The sequence below is a fragment of the Cricetulus griseus genome (genome assembly GCF_003668045.3).
Source record: "Cricetulus griseus strain 17A/GY chromosome 1 unlocalized genomic scaffold, alternate assembly CriGri-PICRH-1.0 chr1_0, whole genome shotgun sequence".
Taxonomy (NCBI): Eukaryota; Metazoa; Chordata; class Mammalia; order Rodentia; family Cricetidae; genus Cricetulus; species Cricetulus griseus.
This window is the reverse complement of record NW_023276806.1, coordinates 135080823-135097286: the sequence shown is the minus strand read 5'-3', so window position 1 is coordinate 135097286 and position 16464 is coordinate 135080823. Positions and strand designations below refer to the sequence as shown.

Sequence of the window (16464 nt, the reverse complement as noted above, 5' to 3'; positions counted from 1 at the left end):
GTGTTATACACATCAACTCCATCAGTTTTAGAATAGTTTCCACTGTTTTGAAAAGAAACTTCAAACGGATTAGCTGTTACACGGTATGGTGGATTTTTTCCTGAAAGTATATAGGAATGGTATACTCAGACAATGGAATTATTATTTTCTAATAACATAAGGTGAATGCCTGATTATGACACATACTAAGTGAAAGACCCAGTTACAAAGACCACAGCCGTATGAGTCCATTTATGTGAAACACCAGAAGAGGCAAATCTACAGAGACAGAGAGCAGGTTACCACTTTCGAGGGCTGATGGTGGCTACAGTTGAACAGAAAGTGATTGCTAAGGTTTGCGAATTTGGCTTTTTTTCTGGGCTAATGAAAAAAAAAATCCTGACATCGACAATGATAACGGTTGTATAAAACAGTGAGCAGACTAAAATCACTGTTCCCTGTGCTCTTCAGTGGGTGAGCCACACACTATGAAGCTGCTTTTGGGAGAGTGTATCACATATGTTGGTACCATGTGCAGAATCGGAGAGGCACTGGAAGAGCTGCCGTTCTCCTTGATGGATGTTTTTAGTTCAAGAATTTTCAGCAGTAATCACAGATTAATTGCATAACAAAAGCAAGTTGGAAAAAGTGTGGACTACCTACTTGACGGTTCTGAGGAATTGCTGGCTTTAGGATGCAATAGTGGTATCAGGATCATCTCACATGTTAACATACAACATGAGGATGCTTAACGCACACAAAAGGTTTCTCAGTGGTGCCATGCTACCATTTCACTCTGGGCAGTGGGATCATTATTTTGTCCTGTGTGCTTCTAAGCCATTTTCAGTCACTTTGAAATGATCACATACTATTTCGTGATGAGGACTTTGATGGAAAAAAAAGGAGAAGAATTTCTAATCTCCCAGAGATACACACTGATACATGGTATCATGTCACAGAGAAGACAGCTGGGAGCTAGACCAGCCGAGCAGCAGGAATTGTTACAGCTGGGTGATTAATTACAGGGAGGTCACTGGGTTACTGTCTCCTGTAGGTGATAAGAAGGAACACCACAAGCTGTAAGGATAGAATAGTTCCACATTGGCTTCAAAAGCACTCTGTGCACACGGATGCACAAATGCCCAGAAGAAACACATCATGGCTTCTCTTTAGGTGGTGGCTTATGGGGGGACTATATGTTGTCCTGAGTGCTTTTTGTGTTTTAGAGTTATTCCTTTGACAGGAAAAATATCTCCTGTTATAAAAATGTTTTCTCATGTTTAAGAAGTCACCTAAATGATAGTACGTTATGCAAAATGAAGTACAACTGTTTCATCTGGGCCCGTGACCAGGCCAGGAAAAACAAAACAAAACAAAACAAAAAACCCATGCCTTACTTGAGTAATTGCTTGGCTGTATACCTCAGGAATCCAGAGCCATGATGCATGGTCGTGATACAAGCTACCCCGACTGTGGGTGTGGCCTAGAACACTCAACAAGCCATTCAGAAAGCAGCCAGTTTAAAAAAAGCAAAAAACCAAAACGGTGTTTGTGTGAGAAACTGAGAAGCAAAGAGGCCTGTCATTTTCCAATGTATATTTAATCTGATTTCATCATGTGCTCATCTGGGTAAGTCATCCTTTAAAAGAGATTTCCAGTGAGTTGGGGAGTGGATCTCGTACAGTAACCACAGAGAATGTTGTTACAACCCGCCCCCCCCAACACACACTTACTACACACATCTAAGCTTTCTAAGAATGAGGCTCTTCAGAGACAGAGAGGCAGGAGAGCAACATGTGTACACATGCAGGATTCTTCCAAACAATCAAAAATAGGTAAACACAAAGCTGTTGGTGTATCAGGAACTTACATGAGCTAGGACCGATGAAAGGGAGACCTTTCCTCATGAGCTGTCACATGAAATGACCTTAACAGGAAAATCAAACCCAACCACTGCAATGCTTAAGATGTCACAGGCAAAAAATGATCTATTACCCCGAGACTTCTCCCCACTAGAACTTTCAGTCTCAGCATCTCCAACAGTACTAACTTATGCTGTAGACATTCATAACTGTATTCTCCTTATTGCTAGATTTTAAGTTTCTTGAATGCAGGAATCAAGTCTCTGAGTCGGCAGAAATCTCTGGGCATTGCAGACAAGCCATCAATTTGATTCTAAGAGTCTAAAGTTTATAGTATCGGGTACAAGGATGCGAGCCAGATGTCCTGAGTTCAACTTCTGGATCTGAGTTAAAAGTCTAGAAGTCTGGCTACAGTGGTGGGAATCTGTAATTCTATCACCTTATGGGGAGATGGGAGGCCAAGATAGGAGAATTGTCCCAAAGCTTGAAGAATATACAGCAAAGAAACAACTAGAGAGAGCCTGCTTCAACGGAGTGGAAGGAGAGGGCCAACTCCTGAAAGTTGTCCTCCATATATGCTCCATAGCTCTGTCTGTCTGTCTCTCACACACATGGCAACAAATTTGTAGTATCGTGAGGGGGATATAATAATGAGTGGCATGTCATCCTCAGACAATTTACTGAAAAGTTAGGGGAAAATAATGCAGGTATACCATAGTCATGTTGGTAGGAACTACTACTGATCTAGAGATCAGTCAATATTAGCCCGGAGTCTCCTCCTTTTATAGAGGTTAGAGATGGGAAGAATAGGGATTGTTATACAAAGAGGGTGTTATATAAGGGGAGATCCAAAAATGCATCCTTGAAAGTCCTCCTATTCTGAAGAAATATCCACTAAAAATAATCAGACTGATTAGAAAAAACATGATTAAGGCAGACTGCTCCATACATAGGAGAGTTTGTAAGCAGAACATTCACAAAAACATCCACTTCCTAGTGAATTCACAACACTAGCTCAGTTAAACCTCAGGCTGCAAATGCATCCAGAAACCTGCGGCCCTGACATTCCTGTGTCTTCTGCAAGACATGGGTCTTGGAATGGGGACACAGCTCAGTGGTGGAATCCAAGGTCTAGCTTTGAACCTCAGTACTGGAAAACAAACAAACAAACAAAAAACCCACCAAGACCAGGGAGATAGGTAGATGTATAAGCCTGACAACCTGAACTGGATTCCACAGTGGAGGAGATAACGGACTCCTGAATGTTGTCCTCTGATCTCCACATGCACACCATGACATGTGTGCCCTATCACACACACACACACAAATAGTAAACAAAAAATTCCATGTATTGTTTGCTTTGCTTTCTCCTTCATAGTCTACATATTTTGGTAAGCCTGATTTAGTGAGAAACCTTAACTGATCGTTTCAGAAAAGTCACGCTTGAACCAATATCATGTTTTGGACATAGCAACCTAATTCTTAAAGGCATCTGAAGCAATTATGCCAGAGAAATACATTTGGGAGAACAGCTAGATGGCTAAGTGGTTGTACCAGGTATTGGCATATGTGACCCAAGTTTTCCTTAGGCCAACTGTCACAGAAGGGATGAGAACTAGTGACACAGAATGAGGCTTACTTTGTCTAAGTATGATGCTAAACATTTTACCTGAATTATCTAATTTGTTCTTCACATAGACTCTATGAAGTTAAAGAAGCAAGCTACTTAATAAGAATAAAAATTAATAGCACCCAAGTTTACAAAGCTCACAAAGCCAGGATGTGAACCTAAATCTTCCTGACCCAGTGACCTCATTTATTGATACCAACAGTGGAATACCATTTCTCACCCATGAAAGTGTAAAGTGACTTAATAATGCTAACTGGTAATGCTAACTGGCAGAGCCCCATAGCCTCTGCCCAGCTGCTGCCTTTTGATTGATTTGAGGTGTATCCTCAGGAAACCACAGAAAGACTTGGCATCCAGACTTAACTTCTCTGGCAAGGGCATGAAGACAGTTCTCAACACGGCCAAGGAAGAATTCTAGAGACATCTCCAGTTCACTTCTTTCCCACTGGGCCGGCAGTGGCTGCAAAGAACCATGGAATGGACACACCATTTCCCCATCTGAACTCCATACAGGGTACCTGGTTGGAATGGCTGGGCAGTATGACAGTTGAGAAGCTAACACACAACGAGAGCCAGGACTTTAGGTGCTGATGGCAGCAGGAGGACTTCTGGTGCTAACTTGCTCTTCTTTTAAACTTTACCAACAATGATGGACTGTACACTTACTACGTATTGAGAATTAACTGTGGCAAGTATACAAACTTGTTTGTGGCAAGGCTACAAACCCGAACAACCCAGCAGACCTCCCCAGCTGGGGGGCTAACCCCAGGCGATGCACTGTGGTGGCGCATGCATCCTCAGGCCTGACATATATTAGCACGTTAGGTTCTTACACTGCTGTGGTGTACCAAATAAGGCTCTGCTCGTTGTACCGAGGAGAGACTACAGTGAGGCGGGCCTACTGAATCTGTAGAGGTGATGAGCAAGTAACAGAGCTGAGATGTGAACCCAGGCTGCCAGTGTGCAAGGCCTGAATGCTTGACCTCTACCCTAAAACCATTATCTTGTGGAAGGAGAGGGGCATTCATAGATTTATAGAAATACAATGTGGGCAATAGGAATGAAAAAAAGAAAATCTAAAGAAATTAAGGGATACAGGTGTTCTTTTCGTTCATTTTGTTAGCTTGATACAGTCATTGGGAAGAGAGAACCTCAACCAAGAAAATGTCCCTACTACACTGGCCTGTAGGAAATCCTGTGGCTCATTTTATTCATTAATAACCGATATGGGAGGGCCCAGCTCACTGGAGGCAGTGCTACCCTGGGCAGCTGGTCCTAGATGAGAAAAGCAGGCTGAACAAGACACAGGAACCAGCCAGTATGTACTCCCCCATGGCCTCTGTATCAACTCCAGGTTTCCGCCCTGCTTGAGTTCCTGCCCTGACTTCCCTCAGGGATAACCCGTTACCTGGAAGTATAAGAGGAAATAAACTCTTTCCTCTCCAAGCTGCATTTGGGTATGGTGTTTTATCATAGTAATAGAAACCCTAAAACAGACACATACAGTAGCATATCAGCAGAGGAGAAGGTGACTAATTCCATGTGGGGTGGTAGGGAGGATGGCTGGCATTCTTTGAAAAATGCCAGGCTGGCAAAGCCCTCACATCAGGTGACAGTGAGTCAGGGGGAACAGTCTGGGCAAAGGCATGGAGGTGGAGAAGGGCCTGGCACATGGGCTGTTTGGTGTGCTACCCGCTACCCTGCATATTTCAACATTCGCAAACAGTCAGGTGACACACAGCAGTAGACATAGTTTAGCTCCAGAAAAGATAGGATAGAGGATCAGTTCACTGCTATGACCTGGACACATCGAGAAGAAGGATGCTTTTATGTGCAACATACTGCAACAGGCTTTCAGCAGCAGAGAGAACAATGACAGGATTTACCTGTTTGAATCTGAGTGCCAGATGGAATGGTGTGAGGGAGGGGAGGGAAGACCAAACCAGAATCAGGGATCTCACTTAGGAAACTGTAATGGCGACAGTGAGAAACCAGGGGAAGGGGAAACAGGTATTTGAACAGAGGTCAAGTCAATGGACTTGTTAATTCAGGTGGAGGTGTGACTTGGGGGTGGGTTAGGGGAGGTTTCACTGCTAAGAGTGAAATCTGATGCTTATGAAAACTTACATGGTTGAGGTCAACTGGACTCCTACCTGGGAACATGGACTTAGAGAGGTGCTGTATTTATAGGGTCATGAAATCTGACTGTGGTTAGTAACTAACGTTTGCTGTCATGATTTTCATCTTCCTCTGTGAAGTGTCAGACCTCCATGAATAACAGGTACCAATGCTTTGCTGATGACTAACTACCAGCATCATAATGCATTCCACACAATCTGCCTATTGGCTCAGGATCCCTGCTGACAGATAATTACCACTTGGTGTTCTTGTACCATACAAATGGCCTTCTATCTCATTTTACCTTATTCCTTGAAGGAATATTAAAAGATCTCTTAATAACGAATGAGGCAATCAGGAATGAAAAGGCTACATTTCCAAGCTCATATTATTTTCCTCTTGCCTGGCACTTTTGCTTTTTCTGGGGTCAAGTGGTCAGCTCCCAGATATGAGGCCTGAGGGTTCAGAAGTGAAGTCCACTCAGTGCAGGGAGAGGGAGACTCATATTGGACCCAGAATGGAAATCAATGGCCTCAGGCAGTTGGTGGTGATGGGGTAAATGGGTGGGGATGGGGGTCGGAGTGGGTGAATGAGGGCAGTTGCCTTTCCAGGAAGTCAGTGAGGAAAAGAATTCTGTTGAGGAAAGAATAGAGAAAAGGAAGAGGGGAAATCTCACTTACTGATACAAGAAATGAGGTCATTAAACCTTTCCTTGGGAAAGAGGGGGTTTTCCAGCCCACGGAAGTAGAGCTTCAGAACACCGGCCACAGAGTTGATATCATGGTTGCTCTGGTCGTCAGCCAAAGGGTTTTCACCTAAAAAAAAGAAAATCCGTTATACATACAGTACTCTTTTTTTTTTCTCTCAACAAAAACCTGAGTGTATACACACACACACACACACACACACACACACACACACACACACAGAGAGAGAGAGAAGAGAGAGAGAGAGAGAGAGAGAGAGAGAGAGAGAGAGCATATGAGTCTTTTTAGGCTCTCTGAAAGATTACATGGTACTAAAATTGAAAAAATTTTTAGATATCCTACCCCATGATTACCTAAAAAAAGGCTAAAATAAAGTTTAAAAAAATCTTATGCTACCATACACTCCCTTATAACTTGCCCAAATCTTAAAATAAAACATTGTAGGGTTTATAATTTTATCCAGTATTTTTTTTTAAAGCTACTTATGTTGACATGAACCAGAAAAACTACAGTCAGTGTTTCTTATTCCTTTGGGAGAAAGATATAGTTGAGGTTGGTCTGGCTATGCAACTCGGGTCAGTAGAATTTACCAGAAATATCCCAAACTGTCTGTGAACACCTGCACTATTTGAGGAGGTGGCATGGTGGGTTGCAGCATGTTTGGAAGCTGCTTTCAACAGCGGGAGACTCTGGGACCAGGGGAGGGATTTGAAAATGTACCCTTACTTGTTTGTACCCAGCAGTTTGTGTGAAAAGTGAATATTAAAAAAAAAATTGAACACAAACAGAATTAGTTTCCTTTACGGCAAATGGGTGTGAGATGTTAGCTGGCTCTTTACCCTACTTTTTGGGAATGAATATGAACTGGACTTCTTCAGGGCACAACATGGCACAGAGCCTTACATCAGACTCCCTTGTGCACTGTCAGGCCTGGTCTTCCTTCCCACAGTTCACAGAACAGTCATTACACCTTAACACATGTTTGCTTTTGGGGGAAGCTTATTCTCAGGGGGCCTCTTATTTCTCTTCCTTGTTTTCTAAGGCAGGGAATTGCTGAACACGAGCTTGGCAGAATCACTTGTATTATTATTACTACTACTACTATTATTATTTATTATTATTGTTGTTGTTTTGCCCTTTGAGAGAAAAAGCTCACCTAGGTATTCAAAAACAAGAGGAGTTTTCAAGAGTAAATAACAAAGCATTTTTATTGGTCTGTGGTGGCCACAAAGAACTGACACTTAGCCACTTCCACCTGGCTTTCACCACAGTTGTAGGAGGCATGGCACACTTAGTTGCTGCTGGGAGACTGGTCTGTCCCACATGTATTGGTTGGAGACTTTGAAACCAGAAAAAAAAATTGTGGTGCCAAGTTTACCTCTTCAACCAAGGCTTCAAACTTCAAAGGGCTCTATGGCAACTCTAGATCAGCGAAAACAGAACACACAGAGAGATGGCAGAAATCTCCAGGCTGTCACCACTCTGCATTTTTGTACTGACTGCCAAGCAGAGGGAAGGCAGAGGTGAACCCAGAAGTAGATGCAATGTAAATCATGATAGTTGCGGAGCATTAATAACCAGTAGCATCATTAGAGGGTCAGGTATTTTCACGGGTCATATCTAAACCACATTAACAACCTTGCAGTTTTGCAGATGAGGAAACACGTCAAATTAGGGGTAGAGTTCCTTGGCCAAATCCTACCATCAATAATAAAAGAGACCCTGATTCAATTCTCGGTCTTCCTGACGCTGGGTTGGTGTGTGGTTTTGCTAACTATAATGTACTCATTAACAGTTTAGTAAAACTCGTGTCTCAGTCAGTTATGAATAGAAAGAAGGCACTGACCCAGGCCACAAGAAGGGAGCATGGTGTGGGGATATGAAGGAGGAGAGAGCTATTGACAGAAAAAGGTGAGAGGCTGGAAGTGGGAAGGAGATATCCCACCCCTCACCATGTAGACCGGGCCAGCCTACCACTTCTAGAACCCTGTCTGGTGCCACCTGGATACATATCATGGACAGTCAATGTGAACCCTAAACCCAGGGGACAAAGCTCATAGGCTTTTCTTCTCCACTTTTCACAGAAATAACTCATTCCTCAGCTCCCTCAATAAAGCCCATTCAAGAAGGAGGCTTTGGCCTGTGCAGAGTTGAGGGTGCCAGGCAGAAAACAGAATTCTGAGAGTGGGTTTTCAACATGTTTTACTTAAGGGTAGAGACATACGGTTACCTCTCTCAAAGGAATTTTTGATATCATTCACTTCCACTTGGGAACCAGACACTCTGAAAATCCCCTGGTGCTGAAGACCTATGGGCAACAGAACAAGAGCATAAGAAACCCTCTCATATCCTACAGATCTCCCCCCCCCAAGAATAAAACACCAGCAAAAAGACATACTTAGTGACACAAACCCGCTCCTTGCTTTTAAATCAGGGTCCCATGGTGAAGACTGCTTACCATACAGATTGATGAACCGAATACAGCTTTCCACAATGAGAGGGATTACCTGGCCTGAGTCCTGGGGAGAGAGACACAAATGGGGAAATGTCAGAGGAGAAAGGTGAGTCACACAGAGAAATAAGATTCATAGTTTAGTCATTAGGGTGGCTTTTGCCCTAGTCAGGTGATTTTTTCTTTTTCCAAATGCAACCCTCTAAAATTCCTCCAGGAAGAATTAACAACAAGAAGAGTGAAAAAAATGTATACATAGACAAAGGTTCTGAAGCAAGCTAAATTAAATACATTTAACGTAAGATATCCTAGATATGCTGGGAAGCTAGTTGGTATTGGGAATGGTGGTTGTAGTCCCCCCAGCCGGGAGGCTGAGTTGGAGGCTAGAATGGCTCACACCGCTGCCTCAGACAAGAGCAACAAAACCAAAACCTATGTGCTTTCCTTATCTTTCAATTACATGCCGAAATGAGTAACTCGTCTTGAGGGGGTGATCAGTGTGGAGCTCATAATAGAATGTTGTGTGTTTCACCTGTAGCATCTTCTGTCTGATCAGCTATTTCAGGATTCTGAGGAGTCTCTCCACCACATTGCTAAGACCGTACCACCTGGATGGTGGCAGCCGAAAACTGTCTCATGGGTGATTAAAGTGTGTTACGTATTTACTTAGTCTGCATCAGAACTTACTTAGCCTGATAAACTTAGCCCATCTTAAAGATGAAGACAAGGAAGACTGCTTTGGCCTTCTGGGTCCAACACCTTATAAAATGGTCACCCATCCTCTACTAAGAAAATGCTGGAAATGCTTTAAAAACCATGTGTATAGGGTGACAAATGAGTTGAAGGGGCTATGGAGGCCAGTTAAACATGTACTGATGGCATGCACCCTGTGAGTTAGAAAAAATGGCTAGAGATGGTGTTGTTTCTCATGTACTTTTAAGACTGATCTTTTAGGAATTAGATCTTTCCAGGAAACATGGGACTTGAAAGAGATTAGATGGCGTCCAGCACATTCTCCTGAGGAGTTTTCCTCCAAAACGTTAAGAACTTGGTTTTAGCACACTAGGAGAATTCGGGACAGTTAACTTTCCCAGCCCAGCTGGGAAGGAGAGCCCAGGGATAATGGATCTTGCCAGCCCAAACTCTTCTCACCATCTGTATTGTCTCCACAGTGGGCAACGTGCTTCTTAAGACACAGTTTTATTTTTGAGCTTTAAGGCAATCAGCATATAAACCACTTAACATTTCAATTACTTCTGGAGACTGTATTAGGTTTCTCTAATTAGTTAATTTGCTTTAAGAGCATACATTTTATGAATTCCTTAAAGAAGAGCCTTAAAAACTAAAACATGTTTTAGTGAAGGCTAGTTGGCTCAGGGACAGTGGTGTAATTACATCAAAATTTACTGAATACACGAAGGGATCTTTTTCTGTAAGACACAAGCATGGTTTAATGGAAGTAACATTCTATAAACAATTCATGTCACACTGAAATTTAAAAGAGCAACAAATACTTAAGTGTGAGTGATGAAAAGAGGGCATTAGTTTACATCTCTGCTGAACGTAGCATAAAGACAAAGAATAAAAGATTAAAAGAAAACTGTTTGCACTCAGAAAGTTCCGAACAAAGCCTTACACCTTCATGGTATCATATTGAACATTTTCGCCTTGAAATTCACTTAGAAGATGGTTAATCTTTTAACAAAGATCCACTTCTCATTTAGGTATAGTGCACTTTGTAGTAAAAATATAATGAGCATTTAAATTTCATGGATGCCAGATGTTTGGGTTGAAAATATTTCACAAAGAGTGAAATCATGGGCTGCTCTCCAGGTACCACCATTCAAACATTTCTTTGTGTCTCTGTTTCCCTATGGGAAGATGGTTTTGCTCTTGTTGTTTCATGGTGCCATTTGGGAGAGCTTGGAAGTCCTTTCCAGAAGTTCAGAGAGAGACCTCTGGGTCCCCGGGTTCCAGTGTTGTATCTGCCAAGCTCACACAATGGATTTTTCACAATAACTGTCTTGGTCTTTCTCCAGCCCCTCAGTTTGCTTGCTTTTAGCAAAGAGATTTCAAAATCTCTAATATGTGCATCGTCTTAAGCAGCTGTTCCCATACCACACCAGCAAAGGGAACAGACTGGTTCATCTGCCTCTGTGGCTTTTCTGCCTTCTCCCTTCCTCCCAGGCCATCAGGGGCATAGCTCACTTCGTTCCTTTGATTGCTACCCTCGTTCTGTTTAACTAGCTCTGGTTTATGAGCTATGGGCTGGGAAGCGAGATAATCGAGTCAAATTTGACAATAATTTTATAGTAGAGTCAAGAGGAGATTAAGGCTCAAGGTAATGGCATTGTGATTGCTGTTTAGGTTGTTCAGTGGCCTTTTACTTCATCCCAGTGTTAAGGCTCACTTTTAAGACATCCAGAGATTTCTCATTTCTCTCCCTCTGTATCCACACAAGCATGAATGTATTTAAAATGTGTCATGTACATGGCACATACATTAATGCAGGCCTTTTAATTGGTAGTGCACAGATTTAATAACTTTAAAGAAGATGTCCATAACATATACATTATGGGCCCTATAAAATATTAAAAATGTCATTTTTCTACTACAGCTAGCTTCCAAATACACTGTAGCCCTTCTCATGAAATGTTATCTTTTTCATGCAATTTACATAAGAATCCATATTTCAGTATTAAATATGTATTTGGTATTTCACACCGACTTTCCCTAACTCAAATTGGATGAATTTGCCGAATGCATCAGGTAAAAACTGACTCATCCACTCTCATTGATGAGGGTTATTCCTCTTTGATTAGCGTGTGCTTCCCACAGGCTTTTCTAAGTAAAGCCTATTTATAAACTGTCTAATTTCCAACTGCAAACATTTTTCTTTTAAAGACCTTAAAAATGCTAATTAAAGCCAAGCATGGGTATGAGTTGCACATGATGCCAGCGCATAGAGGCCCTCGCTTCCCTCCGGCACAATACCTGATGTCTCGCGTGAGAGTTCCTTCGTCCCCGGCTAGAAGCATTATCAGAAATACAGGATGAGAAAGAAGGCAGAGAGTAAACACAGCAGAGATACAAGATACAGACTTCAGGGCTGTACAAAATTTATCCAATATAATGAATTCCTTAAGTCATGAGAAAGCCAGACTCGTGCCTTTCTTCCGAGTGAGGCTAACACGGATTTAAGCACATATGCACTGTGCTGTCTCATCTGCACAAGTAAAGAGAAAATATTATATCAAGTTTATCTTTTCCTTTTCCTACAAATTTTGGCTTGGAAAAAGAAAAAAAAGGGGGCTTTTTCTTTTGCCCATATGATAACATCCACATTTATTTTCTTCAGAAGGCTCAAAATCCAAATATCCGTTCCTCTCTGACTTCAGGAAATATTATATTGATTTTCTGGGAAAGCAAAGAGCCCCAGAACAGACCCGGACATAATGACCCTGCCTCATTCATGGGAGGCTGAGACCATTATAGTGAAAAGCATGGAGGTCAGCCACTAGTGGCTGGTGCAGTACCTTGACGAATGTCTCCAAATCCCCATTAAACAACTTAGCATTATACTGGGAGCGGGGCCTGGACTTCCTGTGTTTCTGGGGCTTAGGGGGGACGTTTGGAGGCCTAAGGGAAGGGAATATAATTACTGAGCATGGCAGAAATCAGACAATAAATGAAATACCCTTAGGTCATATCAAAATAACAAAAAACCAGGGATCTTGGGTTCCTTCCCAACCCCAGCCCAGGAGAAAACACTCCCATCTTTGATTTTATTTTATTTATGTATTAGAAGTACAAGAGCTATTCATTTAGACTGTGGTGTTCCTATGTGCTAGAACTGGCATTTTTATTTTTTTTGCAGCTTATTTAAAAATGGTATTACAAATTACTATTGTGAGCTATCTAGTCAAGTGTTATAAAGCCAGGTTTTTGTTTGGTTTATGAATTACAGACCAAAACATAATTGTAATTGGGTTTTGAGAAATTTCCAAATGAGAATTTAAATGTTTTTAGTTAGTTCATAATTCTCCAATGCAGATTATATCACATCTGTTCAGTATTCCTCATGCATTAATGGGATTTGATTTTATGTAAGCATTTTCACAAACAGGTAACCCCTGAGAAAATTAGGGATGGGTTTCAATGTGGTTTCGGGAGTGTGAGGCCCGGATTCACATGAGTTACTGTCTGTGGGGCAGTAGATGACATCTATTTGTGTTGATCTAGACTCTCCTGCCTGTGTGCTTTGGTGGATAAGCCTTCAGGCTTGCACACATGGTCTTTCTGCCTTGCAAGTACCACGTGCTATGCTGGCAAACTCTGCATCAATCATCTTGCACTATCATTGGAAATGAGGAGGACTCTGGATCCCTTCTCTTAGAGAAGAGGAAGGCCAAGATGACCAGACTCAGTTTCTACATCTGTGCTGGTTAACCTCTGCAAGGAGTACAGGAGAAGGCTCGCATGCTTTCAGACTGTGTAAGCCCCTTGTGAAGCTGTTTTTTAGACGAATGATCTCTTAGGTTCATCTGGCTCCAGTTTGGAAAGTCCAGGTGAGAAATAAAATCCTGAGACTTTATGTGAAACCCTGAAGAGCTTCATTAGCTATTACCACAGCAATCCACAGGTGTAGAAGAGAACAAATCTTCTGACTCAGCCTTTCACCGTAGAAACCCTCAGAATCTCCCAGCAGGAGGGCTGTGACTAATGGAGTATACAGCCAGCAGCACCTGAAGTCCCCTGGCGCCCGGCAGTCTAAAAGGAGCCTTCACAAGTACATAGAAGTGTGTGGAGACCTCTCCCAAGCAGCACACCCTGTCCTTCCACAGTTAACCTTTCTGAGATATTTTTATACACTGCACATGAAGGAAGGCATGGGACAGGTGTGAAGAGCTCAAACAACTGGCGGCCAAGTTTCATCAGATCTCCTTGATGACGTCACTCATCATTAATCTAGAAATGCTTTCTAATGCCCATTTTTATATTATTGAGAGGTGACTGCCCATGAAGAGACAGTGGTGCCTTACAGTACTCAGAGGCACAGGTGTGCCCTGGCACTCTGTGGGTGCGAACGTTGGGGTGGGGTGGAGCAGCTCCAAGGCTGTGGGCAGGAAACAGGGAGGAGGAGGAGGAGGTGTGCGTGCAAACCCCCTTCACTGTGGCTTTCATGGGAAGGAGTGGTAAAAACATGGGGAGCAACAATTGGATTGTATAGTTGGGATGATTGTGGTGGCTTCTGCAGCAGTGGGGACATTCCTGGTTGTCTGGTACATGGCAGTGGGGCGTCCAGGCAGGTGATCAATTAATGCAGGCTCCAGATTGGCTAACCTACATAGGAAAGTTACACTTCTGACCATGCCTGGGGATCTGCTAACCGGGCCATAGATGGTCCCTGGGATTAACAACATTATAGGGCACTGAAGCTTCAGATACAGAAACCAGAAGACACTGTTGTTAAAAAGCTTCACGTGCCTCTTGTCTCAGCCAGAACTCAGCCTCGAACATGTGAAGTCTTGGAATGTCAACTCCTATGATGACTGGCTGTTGTACAAAAGACACTGTCGAGAAACAAAAGTTGCCATGAACTTTCCCCAGCTAGAATCTGTCTCCAAATGTTCCAGCAAGAAGCTTTACAGGCCCTTCACGGAAGGGTGGAGGGGTGAGGGGTAGAAGCCTGTGCAATGGGCGGTACACAGGTTACATTTTTTCCATCAGATCCAAAGCGAATAGAGATGTAAAATTCCAAAAGAAAAATTCAATATATCTGCAATTTTTAGACAGCATAAAGTGGAGTAGGATCTGGAAATAGGCAATTCTTTCTATTTACTGATGCAGTTGGTACACAGGCCATATTGCTTGTTAACTAAATTATCAAGTCACAAGTGTCGTTGGTCTATCCAAAAATGTCAATGTGTTTGGAATTAGCTAAATTAAGCCCTCCTAGTTCTGGTGTAACTGCTTGCTAAGGAGCTTTGTGATTCTGTGGAGGGCAACCTTAGCGGCCGTCAGAGCACATGACACCTGGAGAGAACCCGAGGCCCTCAAGGTGCTGTGCTTTTGTCATGCCCAGAGGATCATCTGTAGCTAGTAATTGTTCTTGCTAAATAAAAAGAGAGAGAGGCAGACTACAGATTATGAGATAATATCTTCCTACCTTGTAGTCATATATTCAGCTCTATGACCTGCCAAAAAAGAATAAAATAAAATGAGTAAACTGGGTGGAATCAGTTCGTTCAATTTGATAATCTTACGTATCATCGGTCCCTTATCTCAGGATACTGAGTTAATACTGAGTTACAGATCTCATGGTAGAAAAGATGTGAGTAGCATATGATACACAGACAACAACATACAAGGACATTGAATAATTCTACAATCTACTACCTTGTCAGCTACAGATCTTCCACAGGTTTCTGTCATCTAGACCACCAGCTGCTTCTCACATACACACGTGACCTTCTTATTGTACATAACAGGACTGGATCATTCTAGCACGCTCACAGTCTGCACTCATCTCAAGTGTGAAGCATCCACATTGCTCTCTGTTCTTCTTGCATTCAGGGTGGAACAGTGTGGCGAGGTGCGAGAGAGTGGAACCATTCAGCTGCTTTGTTAGCAAAATGATGGCATGGTTCTAAAGGAGTCCGAAACTGCAGCTGGCAGAGAAAGGCCATGTTGTAGCCCAAACTGGTAAGCCCTGCCCAGCACACAATACAGTGGTTCAGACCCACGAGACAAGGCCAACTGGACAACTGGCTGGTGCCATGGTCAATGAACACTCCTTGACCACAGCTGAGCCCCTCTCACTGTTATGTGCTCTTGAATAACAAGTCACATGAAATACTTGGTAAGTGTTGATTAAGGCACAACAGATATTATCAGAGGACACCTTTCTTCACACAGATCTGAGCCAGTACAGGTTTTGGCAAGATGAGATTCTAGCCAGAGTTGGAGTGAGTGGAGTGTGGTATGTGGTACCTTACGGATAGCCTAGGAAATGCCCCTGGGAAGCTGTCCTAGACTGGATTTGGGCAGAGGGCAGACAAGGCTGAGACCACCTAGTGGGATGAACCAAGGACTGAGGGTGGAGACACTACCTGGCTCATCTGCATTGTATTGTTACATTCAGTCCTTCATCATGACATCAGTGTGACACGTTAATAAAAACAGACCAGAAACTATTTGAATAAACATCCTAAGCATTGTATAAGTAACAAATTCTGCCCAGTGTTTGAAGAACTATGTATTTTCTTACTAATTTAAGACAGAGTAACACTATGGAACCTTGGTATGCAGGCTAGCCTATAATTCCTCAACTTCCTGCTTCAGCCCCTGGGTACTGGCAGGATTTGTATATATTACCATACTTGGGCTGAGCACTTTCTATTAGATATGTTAACTTACCGTTTGCATAACTTTTATGAAGTAGCTTCTATTATTTTTCTTATTTTACAAAAGAGACAGAGTACATAAGAACATGACCTGTCCCAGGTGGTGTTAGTGTGGCATGGACCTGCACCAGGGTTGAGGTTTATTTTAATTACAGATCTGAAAACCCAAGCACTATACTACACTACTGTAAAAAATGTAGCGGTTGGGGTGGGGATGTGGACTCAGTGGTAGAGTACTCACTTGGATGAACATCCAAGAGGCTGTGAATTCAATGCTCATTACTAACACACACACACACACACACACACA

General features: G+C 42.6%; 1 protein-coding gene across 2 annotated transcripts in view; it reads right to left on the bottom strand.

Moving 5' to 3' along the window:
* The window catches only part of Srgap1 (SLIT-ROBO Rho GTPase activating protein 1), a 230301-nt gene that overhangs the window by 19535 nt on the left and 194302 nt on the right, over window positions 1-16464 (bottom strand). Inside the window, exons 11-15 of one of the 2 annotated variants that reach the window (XM_027392292.2) lie at window positions 14918-14945; window positions 12285-12387; window positions 8755-8815; window positions 8527-8604; window positions 6270-6404 (exon numbers count right to left, since the gene is read on the bottom strand). In XM_027392292.2, coding sequence (XP_027248093.1) covers window positions 6270-6404; window positions 8527-8604; window positions 8755-8815; window positions 12285-12387; window positions 14918-14945 — 405 coding nt within the window. Of the gene's footprint in view, window positions 1-6269; window positions 6405-8526; window positions 8605-8754; window positions 8816-11742; window positions 11777-12284; window positions 12388-14917; window positions 14946-16464 lie in introns of both variants that reach the window. The other variant, XM_027392293.2, reaches the window with a different exon arrangement.